An 18,658-nucleotide genomic window follows, 5' to 3' on the forward strand; every position below is an offset into this window, starting at 1 on the left:
GCTCTTGTTGCCCAGGTGGGAGTGCAATGGCGTGATCTCGGCTCACTGTAACCTCTGCCTCTCAGGTTCAAGCGGTTCTCCTGCCTCAGCCTCCTGAGTAGCTGGGACTACAGGCATGCACCACCATGCCCAGCTAATTTTGTATTTTTAGTAGAAACGGGGTTTCTGCATGTTGGTCAGGCTGGTCTCAAACTCCTGACCTCAGGTGATCCACCCACCTTGGCCTCCCAAAGTGCTGGGATAACAGGCATGAGCCACCATGCCTGGCCCAAGTTGTAGGAGTTTATACCAGTACCCCACTATTTTGATTATTATAGCTTTGTAGTAAGTTTTGAAATCAGTTAGTATGAGAACTCCAGCTTTGTTCATTTTCAAGATTGTTTTGGAGATTTAGGAGCAAGGTCCCATCTTTAAACTTTTTTCTTTTAATTTAAAAAAAAAGGAAGTTTTAATTTTTTTTTTAATTATAATACATTCCTAAGAAAGACATTGCTAGGCTACTGCTATGTCTTTTTCCAGAGTTGTTTCTAGTTTTATAGCTTAGTCTTGCCAAAATAAACATTTTGGGTATACGTTTTGGATAGATTGTATAATAATATTAGAACAACCTAACAGAATCATATCTGTTTTTTGTTTTGTTTTGTTTTTTGTTTTTTGTTTTTTGTTTTTTTTTTTGTCTTCCAGAATCTCTACACAAGGAAGTACAGGATTTGGCTTTTCTAGATGTCGTATCCAAACTTCGCAGTCATGAGAACAAAAGTGTTGCCCAGCAGGCCTCTCTCACAGAGCAGAGACTTACTGTGGAAAGCTGAGAACTGCCCGATACACGGCATCATCCCATCTCTAATTTCCCCTCTGTCCTCCATCCAGCGGCTTCTTCCGCTTCATTCTCTACCATACCACTTGTGCATGCATGTAATGGTCTAATACCAGTTGAAGAACTGCTGTAGGTACCTCCCTAATAAGATTTCTAAACCCATAGTTAGTGTGATCATGACTTTGTCAAAGGCAAGTCTCCACCCATAACTGTTCTCTTGTATCCCTGTTGCTTGAGCTACATTAAGTAGAATGTGCATGTTGTAGTCCTATGATGATGTAAACTTGGTACTACATAATGACTTGCTCCACACATGCAGTAAACTACATAATGATGTACTGGTAAACTAGAAACAAAGAATGCAGCAGGATCTGTCCAGCATATTAAAGATGAAACTGAATTGGAAAAATAGCTCCATTTTTTGGTGCTTGGGAAGCACAGTGACCAAAAAAGCTGTATGGCTGCTTATTCATTAGTCTTTCCTACTAATGTCAAACCCATGGTACCTAGAGTTAAATAAAATTCCAATGCCCTTACTCTTTAACCTATTGTTTCTCCTTTTTCCTTTGTAGACTATTGAAACTGCCACAAACTTGGCAAGACTTTCTGAGGTTTCTGATTCCATATTTAATTGACTATTATCAATAGCCTGATATTGAAAAACATTTGTAGTTTTCAGTGTGAAACTAAGGGGTTGAAGAATCGCTATTGGGTTTTGCCTGTATTTTAGATTCTGATACATATGCTGTTTCACTCAGGAACTACTTCTACCAGTTAATCAGCATTATCCAGCACTTGTCTTTAAAAGTCATTTGGCACTTGTTTGTTTTCAACAGAGACAATTGAGTATAGTTTATTGAAGAATGGATTTTTTTTTTTTTTTTTTTTTTTTTTTTTGCTGTTTTTCATCATTCAGCTAGAAAGTGAGAAGTTTTATCTTCCATGGTCCTTTTAAATCTTGTTAGAACTAGCAGGACGTAGGTGGAAAGATGAAGAAATAAGCTTGTCTAGACTAAAGAAAGGAAAGCAGGTTATAAAAGCCATAGTAGCCAGTCCAGTTTATTCTGCAGATGGCCTCATACCAATCGCTGTTAGTTTCCCACCTCCACTTTCCCACTGAGAACTGCAGCAATTTTAAAGGATATGAAAAAGCCAAGACTCAAGAGATGAGAAGACCCCGTTGGCAAAATATAGTGTACTCTTCACTGCCACTGCCGCCACCAAATGGGTTTTTAGAGCTTTGAAACACAATCTTTGTAAATTAATGAAAACCTCCCTGTGACCCACCTGACTTCTCCCCATACCCAAATTTGACCACTACTGGCCTAAAGGCAAGATGGGCTTCGATATAGAAGGACTGCAGGACAGTAGAAAGGGCTGCCACGGAGGTGACAAGAGCTCCTTCCTCTCCAACATGTGATGCTACACATCTCTGTGGGTGATCTAAGTTGGACTTTTGACTCTAAAACAGCTATAATCCAAGAAAGATAAAATTCTAATGGAGGTAAAGAATCCTAACTGATTGTTCCCTTTGATGTCCAAATAAGGGACTGTCGTGAGTACTTATGCTACACTTACTATAAGAATGATATTGTTTGTCTTTCTCCTGGGCTGGATAGCGGACTATATTATAGGCTTTGAGAGACATCTGTCATGTTGCATAACTGTTCATATTAATAACTTAATAAATAGTATATGAAGCTATAATGGCATCATTTGGTTTTTTTCGTATATTTTATCTATATTTCCAACTCCTAGAATAGGGCTTGCTATTGATGTTCAACAAATATTTGTTGACTGAATGAATGAATCCTGCATCCATGAAGTTTCCAGACTGCCTGAACTAATTCCAGAAAGAGAGACAGACTGACTGATAGAGAGTTTGAGATTTGATAGTTTGTCTGACTTTAGGGAAAAAATTTTAACAAAAGCATCCTAAAATCATAGACGTGAGAGAAGTTACCATCTAGGCCAGCTACCAGCCATCAATTTGCTAATATACTAGGAACTCCCATCTCCAACAAAATAAAGTGCAATTCAAAGTACTCATCATTGTATAGAAAGACCAGAAGGCTGTGATGGGGGCTACCAAATTATATGGTACACTGATGTGCCATTGCAGTGGATGGGAGAGTCTATAGACTGTACTCTCCCTTATCTCCTACTAAATCTTAGTCCTAGAGACCACTATTAAGTTAGTTTGCTACCCACTAAGAGTACATTCCAAGGGAGACGACGGGAGGAAAGAATAGCACAACAAAGCTCTAACTGTCCATCTTGAGCCAGTACTAGAACATAGATGAAAAGCGCAGGAATTCAAGCAAAGAAGATGCCTGAGTGCAATGCACTAGAATACCCCTTTTCCCCCAGCCCTGTTAGCAACTTGGAGTCATGTCAACCCACCCGACTAGACTGTAACCTCATTGTGCTCAAAGCAAACACTAGCCCATAATCCAGTGTTTTCCTTGATTTAAAAAAACATGTTTTGAGCATACTGTCTGATAAGAATGGAGACACAGAAGAAAACTTTTTCATCTAAAATGATTTCTTGAATGGAATAGAATGCAGTTCTCATATGCAAGCATTAGTCTGAAGGGTTCTGAAAAATGCTACATGTGAAGAATTCAAAAAGAAATGCTCTTTGGTATAATTAGGAGGCTTATTATCTAATTCTCTTGAACATACTGAGTGAGGATATCTAGATGTTAAGACATTTACTTAGGTGAGCATTACCCTTTGTATCCAGCTGTTACTGGAATCAGTAAGCTTAAAAGCCAGTTAACATTAGGACACTATAACATTTGTATTATACAAGTGTCTATTAAAAAGCATGTAATAATATTTGGGATGAATCTTTATAGCTGTAGCCAGGAAAACTGAGGTCTTTTTTCACAGGTGTGATCTCTAACTTTGCCTACATACATACATACATATAAATAATATGCCATGTAACTTCGCTCTGTTGTCCAGGCTGGAGTGCAGTGGCACAATCTCGGCTCACTGCAACCTCTGCTTTCCAGGTTCAAGCGATTCTCCTGTCCCAGCCTCCCAAGTAGCTGGGATTACAGGCGTGCGCCCTGACGCCTGGTTAACTTTTGTATTTTTAGTGGAGACAGGGTTTCACCACGTTGACCAGGCTGGTCTTGAACTCCTGACCTCAAGTGATCCACCTGCCTCGGCCTCCCAAGGTGTTGGGATTATAGGCGTATGTTTTATAGGTGTGTCCGACTCAAGTGTTACGTACTTTAAAAGGGTGATACAGTGCGAAGAGTACTGTCTTATCTATAGTCATATCCTGGGTCTGTTACATACCAGCTGTGTGACCATAGCCAAGTAAACTTAAACTCTTTGGGCCTGATTCTCAATAGGACAAGCTTAATAATCCCTACTTCCCTTAGGATTTTCATGACAATTGAAACTTTTAGACATTCAAGACAAGGTGAGATGGAATTGTGGTATCTTAGGGCCTAACCTGTATACTCCTCTCTCACTGCTGCAGGATTCCCAACTAAAAGGATTCAAAAAACAACCCTCAAACAGAAAATAGTATACCTATTAATAGTTTGTAATGTAGAAACAAAACGACTCAACACCTGTAATCCCATCTACTTGGGAGTCTGGGACAGGAGAATCGCTTGAACCTGGAAAGTGGAGGTTGCAGTGGGCCGAGATTGTGCCACTGCACTCCAGCCTGGATGACAGAGGGAGACTCCGTCCCAAAATAAAAATTAAAAAAAACTTTTAATGAAATTGAGCTTTTTAGCTGTAGCCACAGAGATTCTGTCTAACACTTTGAAAATGGACAATACACATCTGTCTCCTATTTATAACACTGAACAGGAACTTAATATGATGACAATTCATTTTTATATATTGGAACCAAAGTATCAAATCAAACTTAAGCCAGGTAGGTACTGCTGCCTGCGGTTCTTCTGACCTTTGCTCTCTTGATCTGGTGGTCTTCTCTGGTCTACCAGCAGGAAGCCCAGAGAAGGTCAGCACCTCTGACCTTGACCTCCCTTTAGGGAGGTTCTGCTCAGCATGTTGGTGCTTAGTTCCTTTATGTCTAGCATAGGCACATCAGACAGATGCCTAAAACACTTAGAACTTAGGAAGGAAGGGATGATTGAATACAATTATAAGATGATATGAGAAAATATTAACCAGAGGAGCTTTGACTTCAGACTCATCTTTGGAGGAACCCAAAATAGTTCCTAATTTCAGTTAAAGCCAACTATCGGTAGACAGTTCCGTTGCCCCACCCTCCCTTTTCTCAAGTTTCCAGAATGCAACCCACTCTCCACCATGCTTCTCCTACCATGACTTCCTTTTTTGTGTAGGTAAGAAAAGTAGAAGACGTGTTAATGAATCATATTCTGCTCTTTTCACCCACACAGCCTCATCCCCTAGTACCCAGCAGAAGTTAGAGGAAGTAACACAGCAGAGTGTCCATGTAGATACATCATATCCCAAAGTAATAACTATTAAGTCCTCTGCTTCCCACTTGCCTATTTCTTGTCCTCTTGTTACCCTATCACGATTGTGAAACGCAGCGACTTCCCCTAAGCCACAAGTGAGAACAAGATGTTCACTGACCTGAGAAAACCATCTGACAAAAATTCATTTCCTGTTAATAAGAAAACAGCTTGGCATTTGTGTTATAATATGATCTGACAGTTCATAGAAAGCATGCTTTGTTGTACCTGTGCCTAACGTCTGATGCAAAGCTTCAGAATGATGTTCTGGCATGCTTTCCCACAGCATTTGGCCAGTGTGTGTTTTACATGGTTGAAGCATTGTGCCATGTGTAGCTATATCCTTTTTTCCCCCGACTTAAGAATTTCTCACGTTACTAAGAACTCAAGTTTTTATAAACCTCTTTTTTAATGGCTGCATATTTTTTGTTCTTTGTTGTGTTCTTTGTGGTTTTGAGACGGGGTCTTGCCCAGGCTGGAGTGTAGTGGTGCAATCTTGGCTGACCACAGCCACAACCTTCTGGGCTCAACTGATACACCTCAGCCTCCCTAGTAACTGGGACCACAGGCATCACCACTATGCCCAGCTGCTTGTTTTTGTTTTTTTAATGTTGCAGAGATGAAGTCTCGCTTTGTTGCCCGGGCTAGCCTTGAATTCCCAGACTCAAGCGATCCTCCCAAAGTGCTAGAATTATAGGCATGAGTCACCATAATCCCATATTCTTTAATTATATGGCTGTACCAGAATCTTACTTAACCTTTTCCTGCATCTAGACATTCAAGATATATTCTGAGTTTTAAAAAAACAAACCCCAAATGCTAGGTTGTGTGTGTTTTCAGGTGCTAGGGTAGTTCCTCAACTAAAACCTATCTGACCTGCCAGTCCCTCTATTTTCTGCCCCTAATTGTTAAATCGAAGGCCCCAGTCCTTTCTTCCTCAGGGATCCTAATCAATTCCTCAGTGTGGCAGAGCTGCACTGCCCTGCCCAGCCTCTGTGCAACCCTTCCTGATGCACCCTTACTTTTCGTCACCTCTTTAACACTCTACTCCAGCCAAGCCCTCCCCACTCTCCCAAGGGAACCCACAACAGCACCTCCTGGTGGGCAACCAAGCGTTACATCACTTATATCCACTCAACATCTACCACCAGCCCGTTACCAAATGTATCAGAGTGGGTCCAGAGTGTATCAGAAGAGGTATAGAGCACACCCTACAAGTACCTCCGGAACTGATGTTTAGCTAATTGGAGTCTAATTGCCTCTTAGCACTGCCATCAACTGCTAGCAACATATTTGCACCTCTAACCAAACCTGTGAACCACCACTGATTTCTTCCAAGCTGATAAACACTCTCCAGGCACCACTCACATGGAGAGGGGAGGGAAGGAGTGGAGAGCCTTTTCTTCCAAAAGAGTCATCATGAAACACTCTTCATGCTCTTCATGATTCTATCACCTGGCCAACCCGTTTCTTCCTCTATAGACTAGGGATGGCAAACTAGGGGCCCTCGCATGTGTTTTGTTTGGGCCACATGGTTACTTTTGGTTTTTTTTGAGACGGAGTCTTGTTCTGTCACCCAGGCTGGAGTGCAGTGGTGCCTTCTCAGCTCACTGCAAGCTCTGCCTCCTGGGTTCACGCCATTTTCCTGCCTCAGCCTCCTAAGTACCTGGAACTATGGGTGCCCGCCACCACGCCCGGCTAATTTTTTGTATTTTTAGTAGAGACGGGCTTTCACCATGTTAGCCAGGATGGTCTTGATCTCCTGACCTCGTGATCCGCCCACCTCAGCCTCCCAAAGTGCTGGGATTACAGGCGTGAGCCACCACACCCAGCTTGGTATTTTTTTTTTTTAAAAAAAGGAAGAAGAAAAGGAGAAAAGATGAATAGCTTTAAACATTTATAATTTAAGTGATTTTGAATAAAAATCCATTTCTCTGGCTTTTCTTTTAAAATGAGGAGATCTGGCAACCAGGGACTCTACATTTCAGGAGAAGAGCATGTGGCTGGGGCCTCCTTGGGACAGAATACGTCTCTCTACCGGATTAGATCCCCACCTGGTCATTCAGCTAAACTGCATAGCCCCTGGAAGCCTATGCATCTGTGACCCTGTGGATAGAGGCTGTCTGCTTCCAGAGCAGGAGAAAGGGAAATGGATTTTTAGGGACAGAGAACAGCACTATGGGAAAGGCCATGTTTAAAGGAGGTCCAAATATTTGACTGACGGTCATTTGTATGACCTGTACAAACTTGCACTGCCTTTAGCCCCCAGAGAAAAGACTTGCCATCCTGATAGTCAGTGACAGCTGCAGTCTGACACGTGGCAGGAACATGAAAACAGCTGCAAGCCATGCCCAAGCCTGCACTCACCACATCCTGCTGATAGGAGGGAGCTGGTGCTGGCCCTCCTGTCCCTCTCCTCTCACAGGGCTGGCAGTAGCTTGTGGCGACTGCAGGAATTTACAAAGTCCCTTAGCTCGGTCAGAAATGTAGCGCTTCTCCTGAGGCCAAAGGCATCTTCACCATCTTCTTTATCCCATGTGTCAGGGGATCTTATGCAATATGGAACCCTGCTCACCCAAGCTTACTGCACTCTGCTCTTGGAGGCCTCCCTTTGGAGAATTCCTAACACGACTCTACCTGCCAACCTCCCAGGCTAACCTATCAACCACAATTTCCTCTGTGTAGCCAACCCCACAGAAATGAGCCTCCTCATTTTAAAGGGCTCATACAATTAGAAGTTCTGCTCCGTTCCAGCTAAGATTCCAGTGAAAAGAAACATTCTGCTCCTAAATGTTTCAACAACAGCATGTACCAAAGAACAGTATGTTCCCTATATACCCCGAGTGAGTAAGACCCAACAGGCTCAAAGAAAGACCAGATAATTCTCCATGACTTAAGCCAACAAGGGTTACACAGACCAGGAGCTAGAGCATGACAATGGCAGAGGAATAGTTACCAAACCGTGCGTTCACTCGGGGTGGCCAACCCATAGCCAAAAACATGTCAGAACTCCTACATCCCTGCCATATTTGAAAAAGAATATAGTATCAAAAAGTGTTAAAAATATCTTTGTGGAGTGTCCTCGGGGCGTAGGGGCCGACCGCACGCAGTCGCGCAGCGCTGCCTCCGCCTGCCAGTCTCGCCCGCGATCCCGGCCCAGGGCTGTGGCGTCGACTCCGACCCAGGCAGCCAGCAGCCCGCGCCGGAGCCGGACCGCCGCTGGAGGAGCTCGGGCGGCAGGCTGAGCCCCCCGCTCCTTGGCTGAAGCCCGAGTGCGGAGAAGCCCGGGCAAACGCAGGCTAAGGAGACCAAAGCGGCGAAGTCACGAGACAGCGGACAAGCAGCGGAGAAGGAGGAGGAGGTGAACCCAGAGAGGGGCAGCAAAAGAAGCGGTGGTGATGGGCGTCGTGGCCATGGCGGCGGCTATCGCCAGCTCGCTCATCCGTCAGAAGAGGCAAGCCCGCGAGCGCGAGAAATCCAACGCCTACAAGTGCAGCCCCAGCAAAGGCAAGACCAGCTGCAACAAAAACAAGTTAAATGTCTTTTCCCGGGTCAAACTCTTCAGCTCCAAGAAGACGCCCCGAAGAAGACCACAGCCTCAGCTTAAGGGTATAGTTACCAAGCTATACAGCCGACAAGGCTACCACTTGCAGCTGCAGGCGGATGGAACCATTGATGGCACCAAAGATGAGGACAGCACTTACACTCTGTTTAACCTCATCCCTGTGGGTCTGCGAGTGGTGGCTATCCAAGGAGTTCAAACCAAGCTGTACTTGGCAATGAACAGTGAGGGATCCTTGTACACTTCGGAACTTTTCACACCTGAGTGCAAATTCAAAGAATCAGTGTTTGAAAATTATTATGTGACATATTCATCAATGATATACCGTCAGCAGCAGTCAGGCCGAGGGTGGTATCTGGGTCTGAACAAAGAAGGAGAGATCATGAAAGGCAACCATGTGAAGAAGAACAAGCCTGCAGCTCATTTTCTGCCCAAACCACTAAAAGTGGCCATGTACAAGGAGCCATCACTGCATGACCTCACGGAGTTCTCCCGATCTGGAAGCGGGACCCCAACCAAGAGCAGAAGTGTCTCTGGCGTGCTGAACGGAGGCAAATCCATGAGCCACAATGAATCAACGTAGCCAGTGAGGGCAAAAGAAGGGCTCTGTAACAGAACCTTACATCCAGGTGCTGTTGAATTCTTCTAGCAGTCCTTCGCCCAAAAGTTCAAATTTGTCAGTGACATTTACCAAACAAACAGGCAGAGTTCACTATTCTATCTGCCATTAGACCTTCTTATCATCCGTACTAAAGCCCCATTATTTAGATTGAGCTTGTGCAAAAGAATGCCAAGCATTTCAGTGAACTAAATCTGGGAGAAGGACTGCCAAATTTTCTCATGATCTCACCTGTACTTTGGGGATGATAATCCAAAAAGATTTTACAGCACTAATGCTGATCAAAATGTGCTCTCCCACCAAGAAAATTTCAAAGACCACAATTGTTCTTCAAAAACAAACAAAACAAAACATAACAAAATTAACTGCTTAAATGTTTTGTCTGGGCAAACAAAATTATGTGAATTGTGTTGTTTTCTTGGCTTGATGTTTTCTATCTACACTTGATTCACATGTACTCTTTTCTTTGGCATAGTGCAACTTTATGATTTCTGAAATTCAATGGTTCTATTGACTTTTTGCATCACTTAATCCAAATCAACCAAATTCAGGGTTGAATCTGAATTGCCTTCTCAGGCTCAAGGTAACAGTGTTCTTGTGATTTTACCAATTTTTTTTTCTTTTTTTTTTTTTTTAGATTTGTAGTATTCTGGTCAAGTTATCGTGCTGTACTTTGTGTGTAGAAATTGAGTTGTATTGTCAACCCCAGTCAGTAAAGATATCTTCAAAAAATTATCCTCAAGTGTAGATTTCTCTTAATTCCATCTGTGTATCATGTGAAACTATTGCTGTGGCTTCTTGTGTAAAGACGGGAACTGTGGAACTGTGATGTTGTCTTTTGTGTTGTTAAAACAAGAAATGTCTTACCTGTATATGTATGAGTCCTCCTGTCATTGTATTTGGCATATGAATATTGTGTGCAAGGAATTGTTAAGACTGGTTTTCCCTCAACAACATATATTATACTTGCTACTGGAAAAGTGTTTAAGACTTAGCTAGGTTTCCATTTAGATCTTCATATCTGTTGCATGGAAGAAAGTTGGGTTCTTGGCATAGAGTTGCATGATATGTAAGATTTGTGCATTAATAATTGTTAAAAATCTGTGTTCCAAAAGTGGACATAGCATGTACAGGCAGTTTTCTGTTCTGTGCACAAAAAGTTTAAAAAAGTTGTTTAATATTTGTTGTTGTATACCCAAATACGCACCGAATAAACTCTTTATATTCATTCAAAAAAAAATGTCTTTGTGGCAAATATGAATTATTTCTTCAATATCCAGCTCTCCTTATTAACAGAACCCCAATTTTCTTCAGGGACTAGTATGCCAAGCTTCAAATAGTCCAATTTTCCAGCTTTCCAAGCTAGTGCTACAGTTCTATAGAAATCCCCGGATATGGCATCCTTTAGTGAATAGAAAGGAAAAGACCTGCTGGACAAACACTGTTTGCCCCTTCACCTGTTCCTTTTTTTCCCCTCCTTCTTGTCTCAGATAGGGACCCAAGAAGTACAGCAGCCCTTTAGCAACCATTAGGTAGAAATGTGAGGATGAAGGCCTGTACCTTAAGGACAGTGGAACAGAAAGGTACAAAGAGCCTGGGCCCACAGGAGCATCAACGAGCTGGAGTAGCAGCCCTATGCTGAGAACCCTCATGCTGATGGCAGGAGACACACACCGGCCTGTTGAAATCCCTCAAGCAGGGTTTTCCATTATTTCAAATGGAATGAAATTTTGATTCATGAGGCTAGTTGTTAATGTATCAAAATCTCCCCTAGGACACTTTGTTCTGCTTAAAGGCCATGGCCACAGAACTCATGACAACAGAATCCAAAGGATTTAAACAACTGGGGCTACCAGTTTTAACCCTCAAAGTTCAAAAATACCCCAAACAGCCTGACTCTCTAACTCAACAGCCTTCCTCACTACCCAAAGATTTACTGAACACTTACTATGTCAGGCACTGTGTTGGAAGAAGATAAACATGAACCTGACTATTGAGCAAACAAGTAAGGGCTTTAACCAAGGCATGAACAGAGTTATGGGGTTCTGTAGAGGTGACTCTGGGTGCTCTGGGCATCCTGGGGCAGAGGGTACATAGGAAGGAAGGGTGGAAGCAAAAGAAAAGGCTGGGAAAATAGAGCAGCAGAGATGGCGGGGGCAGGGAGTAGGCATTCGCCATTTTAACTTTGTATTATATAATGGAAAAACCAAGGTTTCTACATAAAAGATGTGTATATTTGCTTTATGTTTTGTTCTAGAATCAGAATTATTACTAATGAGGGTGGGGCAGGCTAGCTTTCTGCTAATTTCCTTTCTGGAAATAGGTAATTGTGATGAATTCCTAATGTTGAGAGACAATTCTCGATGAGTGTCTTGTGTTTCTATACCTCTGTGAAAGACAGCTTCAGCTTTTGTCTTTTTAACTACCTTTTCAAGGATGTTTACATACCAAGTAGCCTTGTAAGATAGAGACAGTGTCTCCCTGGGACAGGCATTTATGTTTACTGTACAGAAATAAAGATAAGGTCTCCCTCGGGGGCAAAGGTTGGTCAGGATCGCTTGCAGGCCCCTTTATGAGACTGGGGTTTCCTAAACTCAGGGTTCCTTTGCTGGGTCATAAACCTGCTGTGTGTGTAGTATCCATCTGGGTCACTATTCCCTGTGGGACTTGGGAAGCAAGAGAAACTACTGCAAATATGAGATTCATTTTACCAGAGGTGCATGCATAATAAAGTCCTTTTGGTCTGACCCAGGAGTCTCAGGCCTTCTCTCAGCATCTATGTACCTGTGACAGGCTAACTTGTTAGCTTGCAAGGAGGGTAAAATCTCAAACACTTCACAATTTTTGATGCTTAAACTAAGATTTTTAGAGAGGAATGGTCTGGGATACTTTTATGGGGCTAGAGATTGGAAAAGAAGATAATTCTGAAGTATCTGAGTTGGGTGACTGGGCAGAAGACTGGGCAGAAGATGGTGGTGGTGTTAAAAGGAGGAACACAGAAAGGAAAGCGGGTTCCTGTAAAATGAGTTGGCTTTGACACATTTGGTTGGAGATGCCTAGAGGATCTTGAGGACGAGATAGGCAGGTGGGCAGGTTCTTATTCCAGCTGAACCATGAGTACAGGGGATGCTCCATAAACAAACTGAGCCCCCCAGGCCTCAGTGCTCCCCTTGGCACTTCCTAAACTCACACGTCATTGTGTTGTCTCAGGGTCTCCAGAACACACCAACAACAGATCCACTTTTTTAAAAAGTATGCTTAAATCAGTCAGACATGGTGGTGTGCACCTGTAGTCACAGCTATGTGAAAGGTTGAGGTGGTAGGATTGCTTGAGCCTGAAAGGTAGAGGTTCCAGTGAGCCGTGATCATGCCACTGCACTCCAGACTGGGTGACAGAGCAAGACCTTGTCTTAAAAAAAAAAAAAAAAAAAAGGTGTGCTTTTCCCAACACTTAGGGAGTCAAATTCCCGGAGCTGGAGCCTGGGCATCTGAATTTTTTTAAAGCTCCAAAGGTGATTCTGATCTGCAGCCAGAGTAGAAAAACGCCAACTATTAGAACCAAGGGCAATGACACTTTCCCTAAAGTCCTCAGAGTGTGGCCTGGCCAACAAGAGTCCTCACCTTGTTTGGTGAAGTAGGTGGCCGTTTCCTGAATTGGTAGCCCAGGATTTCTGTTCGACCTCCATCCTTTTTGAGGCCACTGAGTTCTGACTCAGGGACCAATTATCACTTGCCAAGTAAAGCACTGTACTTAAAGAGATCAGATATCCTGAGCCAGCCAGCTCCTAGATGTTGCTCTAAAGTAGACATTATCTCCCAGAATGGTTCAGAGATTTTTCTGCTCCCCTAAACTTTCTGGAATCCTGCCTGACACATCCTCTGGATTAATCATCAGGATACCCTCATGCCCAGCATATGGGGCATAGCCCCAGATACAACCATTCCCTACCCCCATCATCCTTATGAAAAGCCATGTTCTCTCAGACTTCTGAAGTCTTTTGCTGATAGTTTGAGACTTTGAGCTTTTAGAGAAGGCAGAGGGGATGGTTGTGTGCTTGGTTAGCTCATGGCCTTTCTCCTTAGCTTTCCGCGTGCCCATGTGTACCTCATAGCCCTTCCATGTGCTGGCATGACTTCTTCCTGTCTTGGAAAGGCTTTTTTCTCTATATGATCATGTCATCAGCAAACAGCAACAGTGTGGCTTCCTCTTTACCAATTTGGATGCCGTTTATTTCTTTCTCTTGCCTAATTGCTCTGGCTAGGATTTCTAGCACTATGTTGAATAGAAGTACTGAAAGTAGGCATCCTTGTCTTGTTCCAGTTCTCAGGAAGAATACTTTTAACTTCTTCCCATTCAGTATAATGTTGACTGTGGGTTTGTCATGGATGGCTTTTATTATCTTAAGGTATTTCCCTTCTATGCCAATTTTGCTGAGGGTTGTAATCATAAAGCGAGGCTGGATTTTGTCAAATGCTTTTTCTGCATCTATTGAGATGACCATGTGATTTTTGTTTTTAATTCTGTTTATGTGGTGTATCACACTTTCTGATTTGCACATGTTAAGTATGCAGGGATGCAGAACACATCCCTGGTGTGAAAAGCACTTGATCATGCTGGATTATCCTTCTGATACGCTGTTGAATTTGGTTAGCTAGTATTTTCTTGAGGATTTTTGTATCTACATTTATCAGGGATATTGGTCTGTAGTTTCCTTTTTTGTTATGTCCTTTCCTGGTTTTGCTATTGGGTTGATACTGGCTTCATAGAATGACCTAGGGAGGATTCCCTGTTTCTCCGTCTTTTGAAATAGTGTCAATAGAATTGGTACCAAATCAATCTTTGAATGTCTGATAGAATTCAGCTATGAACCTGTCTGGTCCTGGACTTTTTTTTTCTTGGTAACTTTTTTTACCATTTCAATATCACTGCTTGTAATTGGTCTGTTCAGAGTTTTTATTTCTTCCTGGATTAATCTAGGTAGGTTGTATATTTCCAGAAATTTACCTGTCTCCTCTAGGTTTTCTAGTTTATGTGCGTAAAGGTGTTCTTGGTAGCCTTGAATGTTTCTTTTGTATTTCTGTGGTGTGGATTATAATATCTCCTGTTTCATTTCTAAGTGAGCTTATTTGGATCTTCTCTCTTCTTTTCATGGTTAATATCACTAATGGGCTATCAACTTCATTCATCTTTTCAAAGAATCAGCTTTTTGTTTCATTTACCTTTTGTATTTTTTTGTTTCACTTTCATTTAGTTCCGGCTCTTTGTTATTTCCTTTCTTCTGCTGAGTTGGGGTTTGGTTTGTTCTTGTTTCTCTAGCTCCTTGAGGTGAGACCTTAGATTTTTTATTTGTGCTCTTTCAGATTTTTTGATATAAGCATTTAATACTATGAACTTTCCTCTTATCACCCACCACCTCTGCTGTATCCCAGAGATTTTGATAGGTTATGTCACTGTTATCACTGAGTTCAAAGAACTTTTTTTTTTGTTTTTTGAGACAGAGTCTCACTCTGTTGCCCAGGCTGGAGTGCAGTGGCATGGTCTTACAAGCTCCACCTCCCAGGTTCACGCCATTCTCCTGCCTCAGCCTCCTGAGTAGCTGGGACTACAGGCACCAACCACCACACCCGGCTAATGTTTTGTATTTTGTACAGACAGGGTTTCACCGTGTTAGCCAGGATGGTCTCGATCTCCTGACCTTGTGATCTGCCTGCCTCAGCCTCCCAAAGTGCTGGGATTACAGGCGTGAGCCACCGCACCTAGCCGAGTTCAAATAACTTTTAAATTTCCATCTTGATTTAATTGTTGACCCAATGGTCGTTCAGGAGCAGGTTATTTAATTTCCATGTATTTGCATGGTTTTGAGGGTTCCTTTTGGAGTTGATTTCCAATTTTATTCTACTGTGGTCTGAGAGAGTACTTGTCATAATTCTGATTTTCTTAAATTTGTTGAGACTTGTTTATTGGCCTGTCATATGGTCTATCTTGGAGAATGTTCCATGTGCTGATGAACAGAATGTATATTCTGCAGTTGTTGTGTAGAATGTTCTGTAAATATCTGTTAAGTTCATTTATTCTAGGGTATAGTTTAAGTCCATTGTTTCTTTGTTGACTTTCTTTCTTGATGACCTGTCCAGTGTTGTCAGTGGAGTACTGAAGTCCCCCAATATTATTGTGCTGCTGTCTATCTCATTTCTTAGGTCTAGTAAGAATTGTTTTCTAAATCTGGGAGCTCCAGTTTTAGGTGAATATGTATCTAGGATTGTGATATTTTCCTGTGGGACTAGTCCTTTTATCATTATACAATGTCCTTCTTTGTCTTTTTTAACTGCTGTTGCTTTAAAGTTTGTTTCGTGTGATATAAGGATAGCTATTCCCTCTCATTTTTGGTTTCTATTTGCATGGAATATCTTTTTCTACAACTTTACTTTAAGTTTATTTGAGTCCTTATGTATGAAAGACTTCATAACCAAGAATCCAAAAGCAAATGCAACAAAAATAGAGACAAATAGATGCAACTTAATTAAACTAAAAAGCTTCTGCACAGTGAAAGAAATAATTAGTAAACGGATGACTTACAGAGTGGAAGAAAATATTTATAACTTGTATACCTGACAAAGGACTAATATCCAGAATCTACAGGGAACTCAAACAAACCAGCAAGAAAAAAAAAACAAAAAACAAACGATCAAAAAGTGGGCTAACGACATGAATAGACAATTCTCAAAAGATGATATATAAATAGCCAACAAGCATATGGAAAAATGTTCATCACCTATGATCAGGAAAATGCAAATAAAAACCACAATGCTATACCATGTTACTCCTGCAAGAACGGCCATAATCAAAAAATAATAGATGTTGGCATAGATATGGTGAAAAGGGAACACTTTTACACTGTTGGTAGGAATGTAAATAAACTAATGCCACTATGGAAAACAGTGTGGCGATTCCTTAAAGAAGTAAAAGTAGATCTACCATTCCTGGGTATCTACCCAGAGGAGAAGAAGTCAGTATATGAAAAAGATACTTGCACATGCATGTTTACAGCAGCACAATCCACAATTGCAAAAATATGAAACCAGCTCAAATGCTCATCAATTAGTAAAGAAAATGTGGTGTATAGACATACACACACACACACACATATGTAAACATACATACCATGAAATACTACTCAGCCATAAAGAGGAATGAAATGATGGCATTTGCAGCAAACTGGATAAAATTGGAGACCATTATTCTAAGTGAAGTAACTCAGGAATGGAAAACCAAACATTGTATGTTTTCATTCACAAGTGGGAGGTGAGCTATGAGGATGCAAAGGCATAAGAATAATACAATGGACTTTGCGGACTTGGAGGGAAAGGGTGGAACAGGGTGAGAGATAAGACTACACATTGGGTCCAGCGTACACTGCTCGGGAGATGGGTGCACCAAAATCTCAGAAATCACCACTAAAGAACTTATTCATGTAACCAAACACCACCTCTTCCTTAAAAACCTATTGAAATTTTTAAAAATGAAAAAAAAAAAAAAGTTTGTTATCTCAAAAAACCAAATACCACATGTTCTTACTTATAAGTGGGAGCTAAATGATGAGAACTCATGAATATTGAAGGGAATAACAGACACTGGGGTCTACTTGAGAGTGGAGGATGGGAGGAGGAAAGCAGCAGAAAAATAACTATTGGGTACTATGTTTAATACTTGGGTGACAAAATAATCTATACAACAAACCCCCATGACACAAGTTTACCTGTTTAAGAAACCTTCACATGTACCCCAAAACCTAAAATAAAAGTTTTAAAAAGAAAGGGTTGTTCTCCCTTTCCCTTGCAGGGCCCTTGATGGCTAGCCATGTAGTTCAGCACACATATTCTTACTACCATTTGAACCTAAACTAATGAGATTCATAAGAATCTCTATTGGCAATATCACAAGAGTTTTCTCAGCTTATCCTTGATCCCACCTTCTAGTAACATAACTATTCCAAAATATGGTCAGTTAAAGAATCCGTCAAGCCTGGGAGAAACTCAGAATTTATTAGCAAAATAGTTTATTCAAAGGCTGAATCTTTATGCACATTTGTTTTTTCTATTTGATCCTTAAACATAATTGGGGAGGTGTAGGAAGGTGGATGTGCCCTAGGAGGGTGTATTAGTCTGTTTTTACACTGCTTTAAAGAACTACCTGAGACTGGGTAGTTGATGAAGAAGTGAGGTTTAATTGACTTGCAGTTCTACAGGCTGCACAGGAAGCACGACTGGGAGGCCTCCGGAAACTTACAATCATGACAGAAGGTGAAGGGGAAGTGAGCACCTTCTTCACATGGTGGCAGGAGAGAGAAAGGGAGTAAGTGGCAAGTGCCACACACTTTTAAACCATCATGAGAACTATCACGGGAACAGCAAGGGGGAAATCTGCCCCCCGATCCAATCAACTCCCACCAGGCCCCTCCTCCAATTTGACACGAGGTTTGGGTGGGGACACAAATCCAAACCAGATCAGAGGGTTAAACATTTGCTATACTCAAGATGTAGGCCTGAGCTCATCCAGTGTTTGACTGACAGTTGCCAGGCTCAGTTCCGCTTTAAAAAATACATCTTGGTGGTTGGGCACAGTGGCTCACCCCCTGTAATCCCAGCACTTTGGGAGGCCGAGGTGGGTGGATCACCTGAGATCAGGAGTTTGAGACCAGCCTGGCCAACATGGTGAAACCCCTTCTCTACTAAAAATACAAAAATTAGCTGGGTGTGGTGGCACACGCTTGTAATCCCAGCTACTCAGGAGGCTGAGGCATGAGAATTGCTTGTACCTGGGAGGTAGAGGTTGCAGTGAGCCGAAACCATGCCACTGCACTCCAGCCTGGGTGATAGGGCAAGATTCCATCTCAAACAAACAAACAAACAAAAAAACAACAACTATAAACAAAAACCACATACACATCTAAAACATCTTACAGGCAGGTAGAAACACTGTTTTTTTGTTTTTCTTCGAGACAGAGTCTCACTGTGTCACCAGGCTGGAGTGCAGTGGCGCAATCTTGGCTCACTGCAACCTCCGCCTCCTGGGTTCAAGCAATTCTCCTGCCTCAGCCTTGTGAGTAGCTGAGACTACAGGCACGTGCCACCATGCCTGGCTAATTTTTATATGTTTTATAGAGATAGCGTTTCACCATGTTGGC

General features: G+C 42.1%; 1 protein-coding gene and 1 pseudogene across 7 annotated transcripts in view; both read left to right on the top strand.

The window, feature by feature from the left end:
• RAP1GDS1 (Rap1 GTPase-GDP dissociation stimulator 1) overlaps positions 1 to 2,520 on the top strand; it is a 172,965-nt gene extending 170,445 nt beyond the window's left edge. For all 6 annotated transcript variants that reach the window (XM_025385352.1, XM_025385354.1, XM_025385355.1 and 3 more), the window contains one exon: positions 685 to 2,520. In XM_025385352.1, the coding sequence (XP_025241137.1) occupies positions 685 to 812 (128 nt within the window). In that variant the 3' untranslated portion in view covers positions 813 to 2,520. The remainder of the gene's footprint in view (positions 1 to 684) is intronic.
• A 6,179-nt stretch (positions 2,521 to 8,699) lies between these two features.
• Positions 8,700 to 10,713, top strand: LOC112624980 (annotated as a pseudogene). Its single transcript, XR_003119497.1, has one exon. The product of XR_003119497.1 is annotated as a fibroblast growth factor 13 pseudogene (transcript).
• Positions 10,714 to 18,658: the final 7,945 nt, after the last annotated feature.

The sequence above is a fragment of the Theropithecus gelada genome, chromosome 5, assembly GCF_003255815.1.
Source record: "Theropithecus gelada isolate Dixy chromosome 5, Tgel_1.0, whole genome shotgun sequence".
Classification (NCBI taxonomy): domain Eukaryota; kingdom Metazoa; phylum Chordata; class Mammalia; order Primates; family Cercopithecidae; genus Theropithecus; species Theropithecus gelada.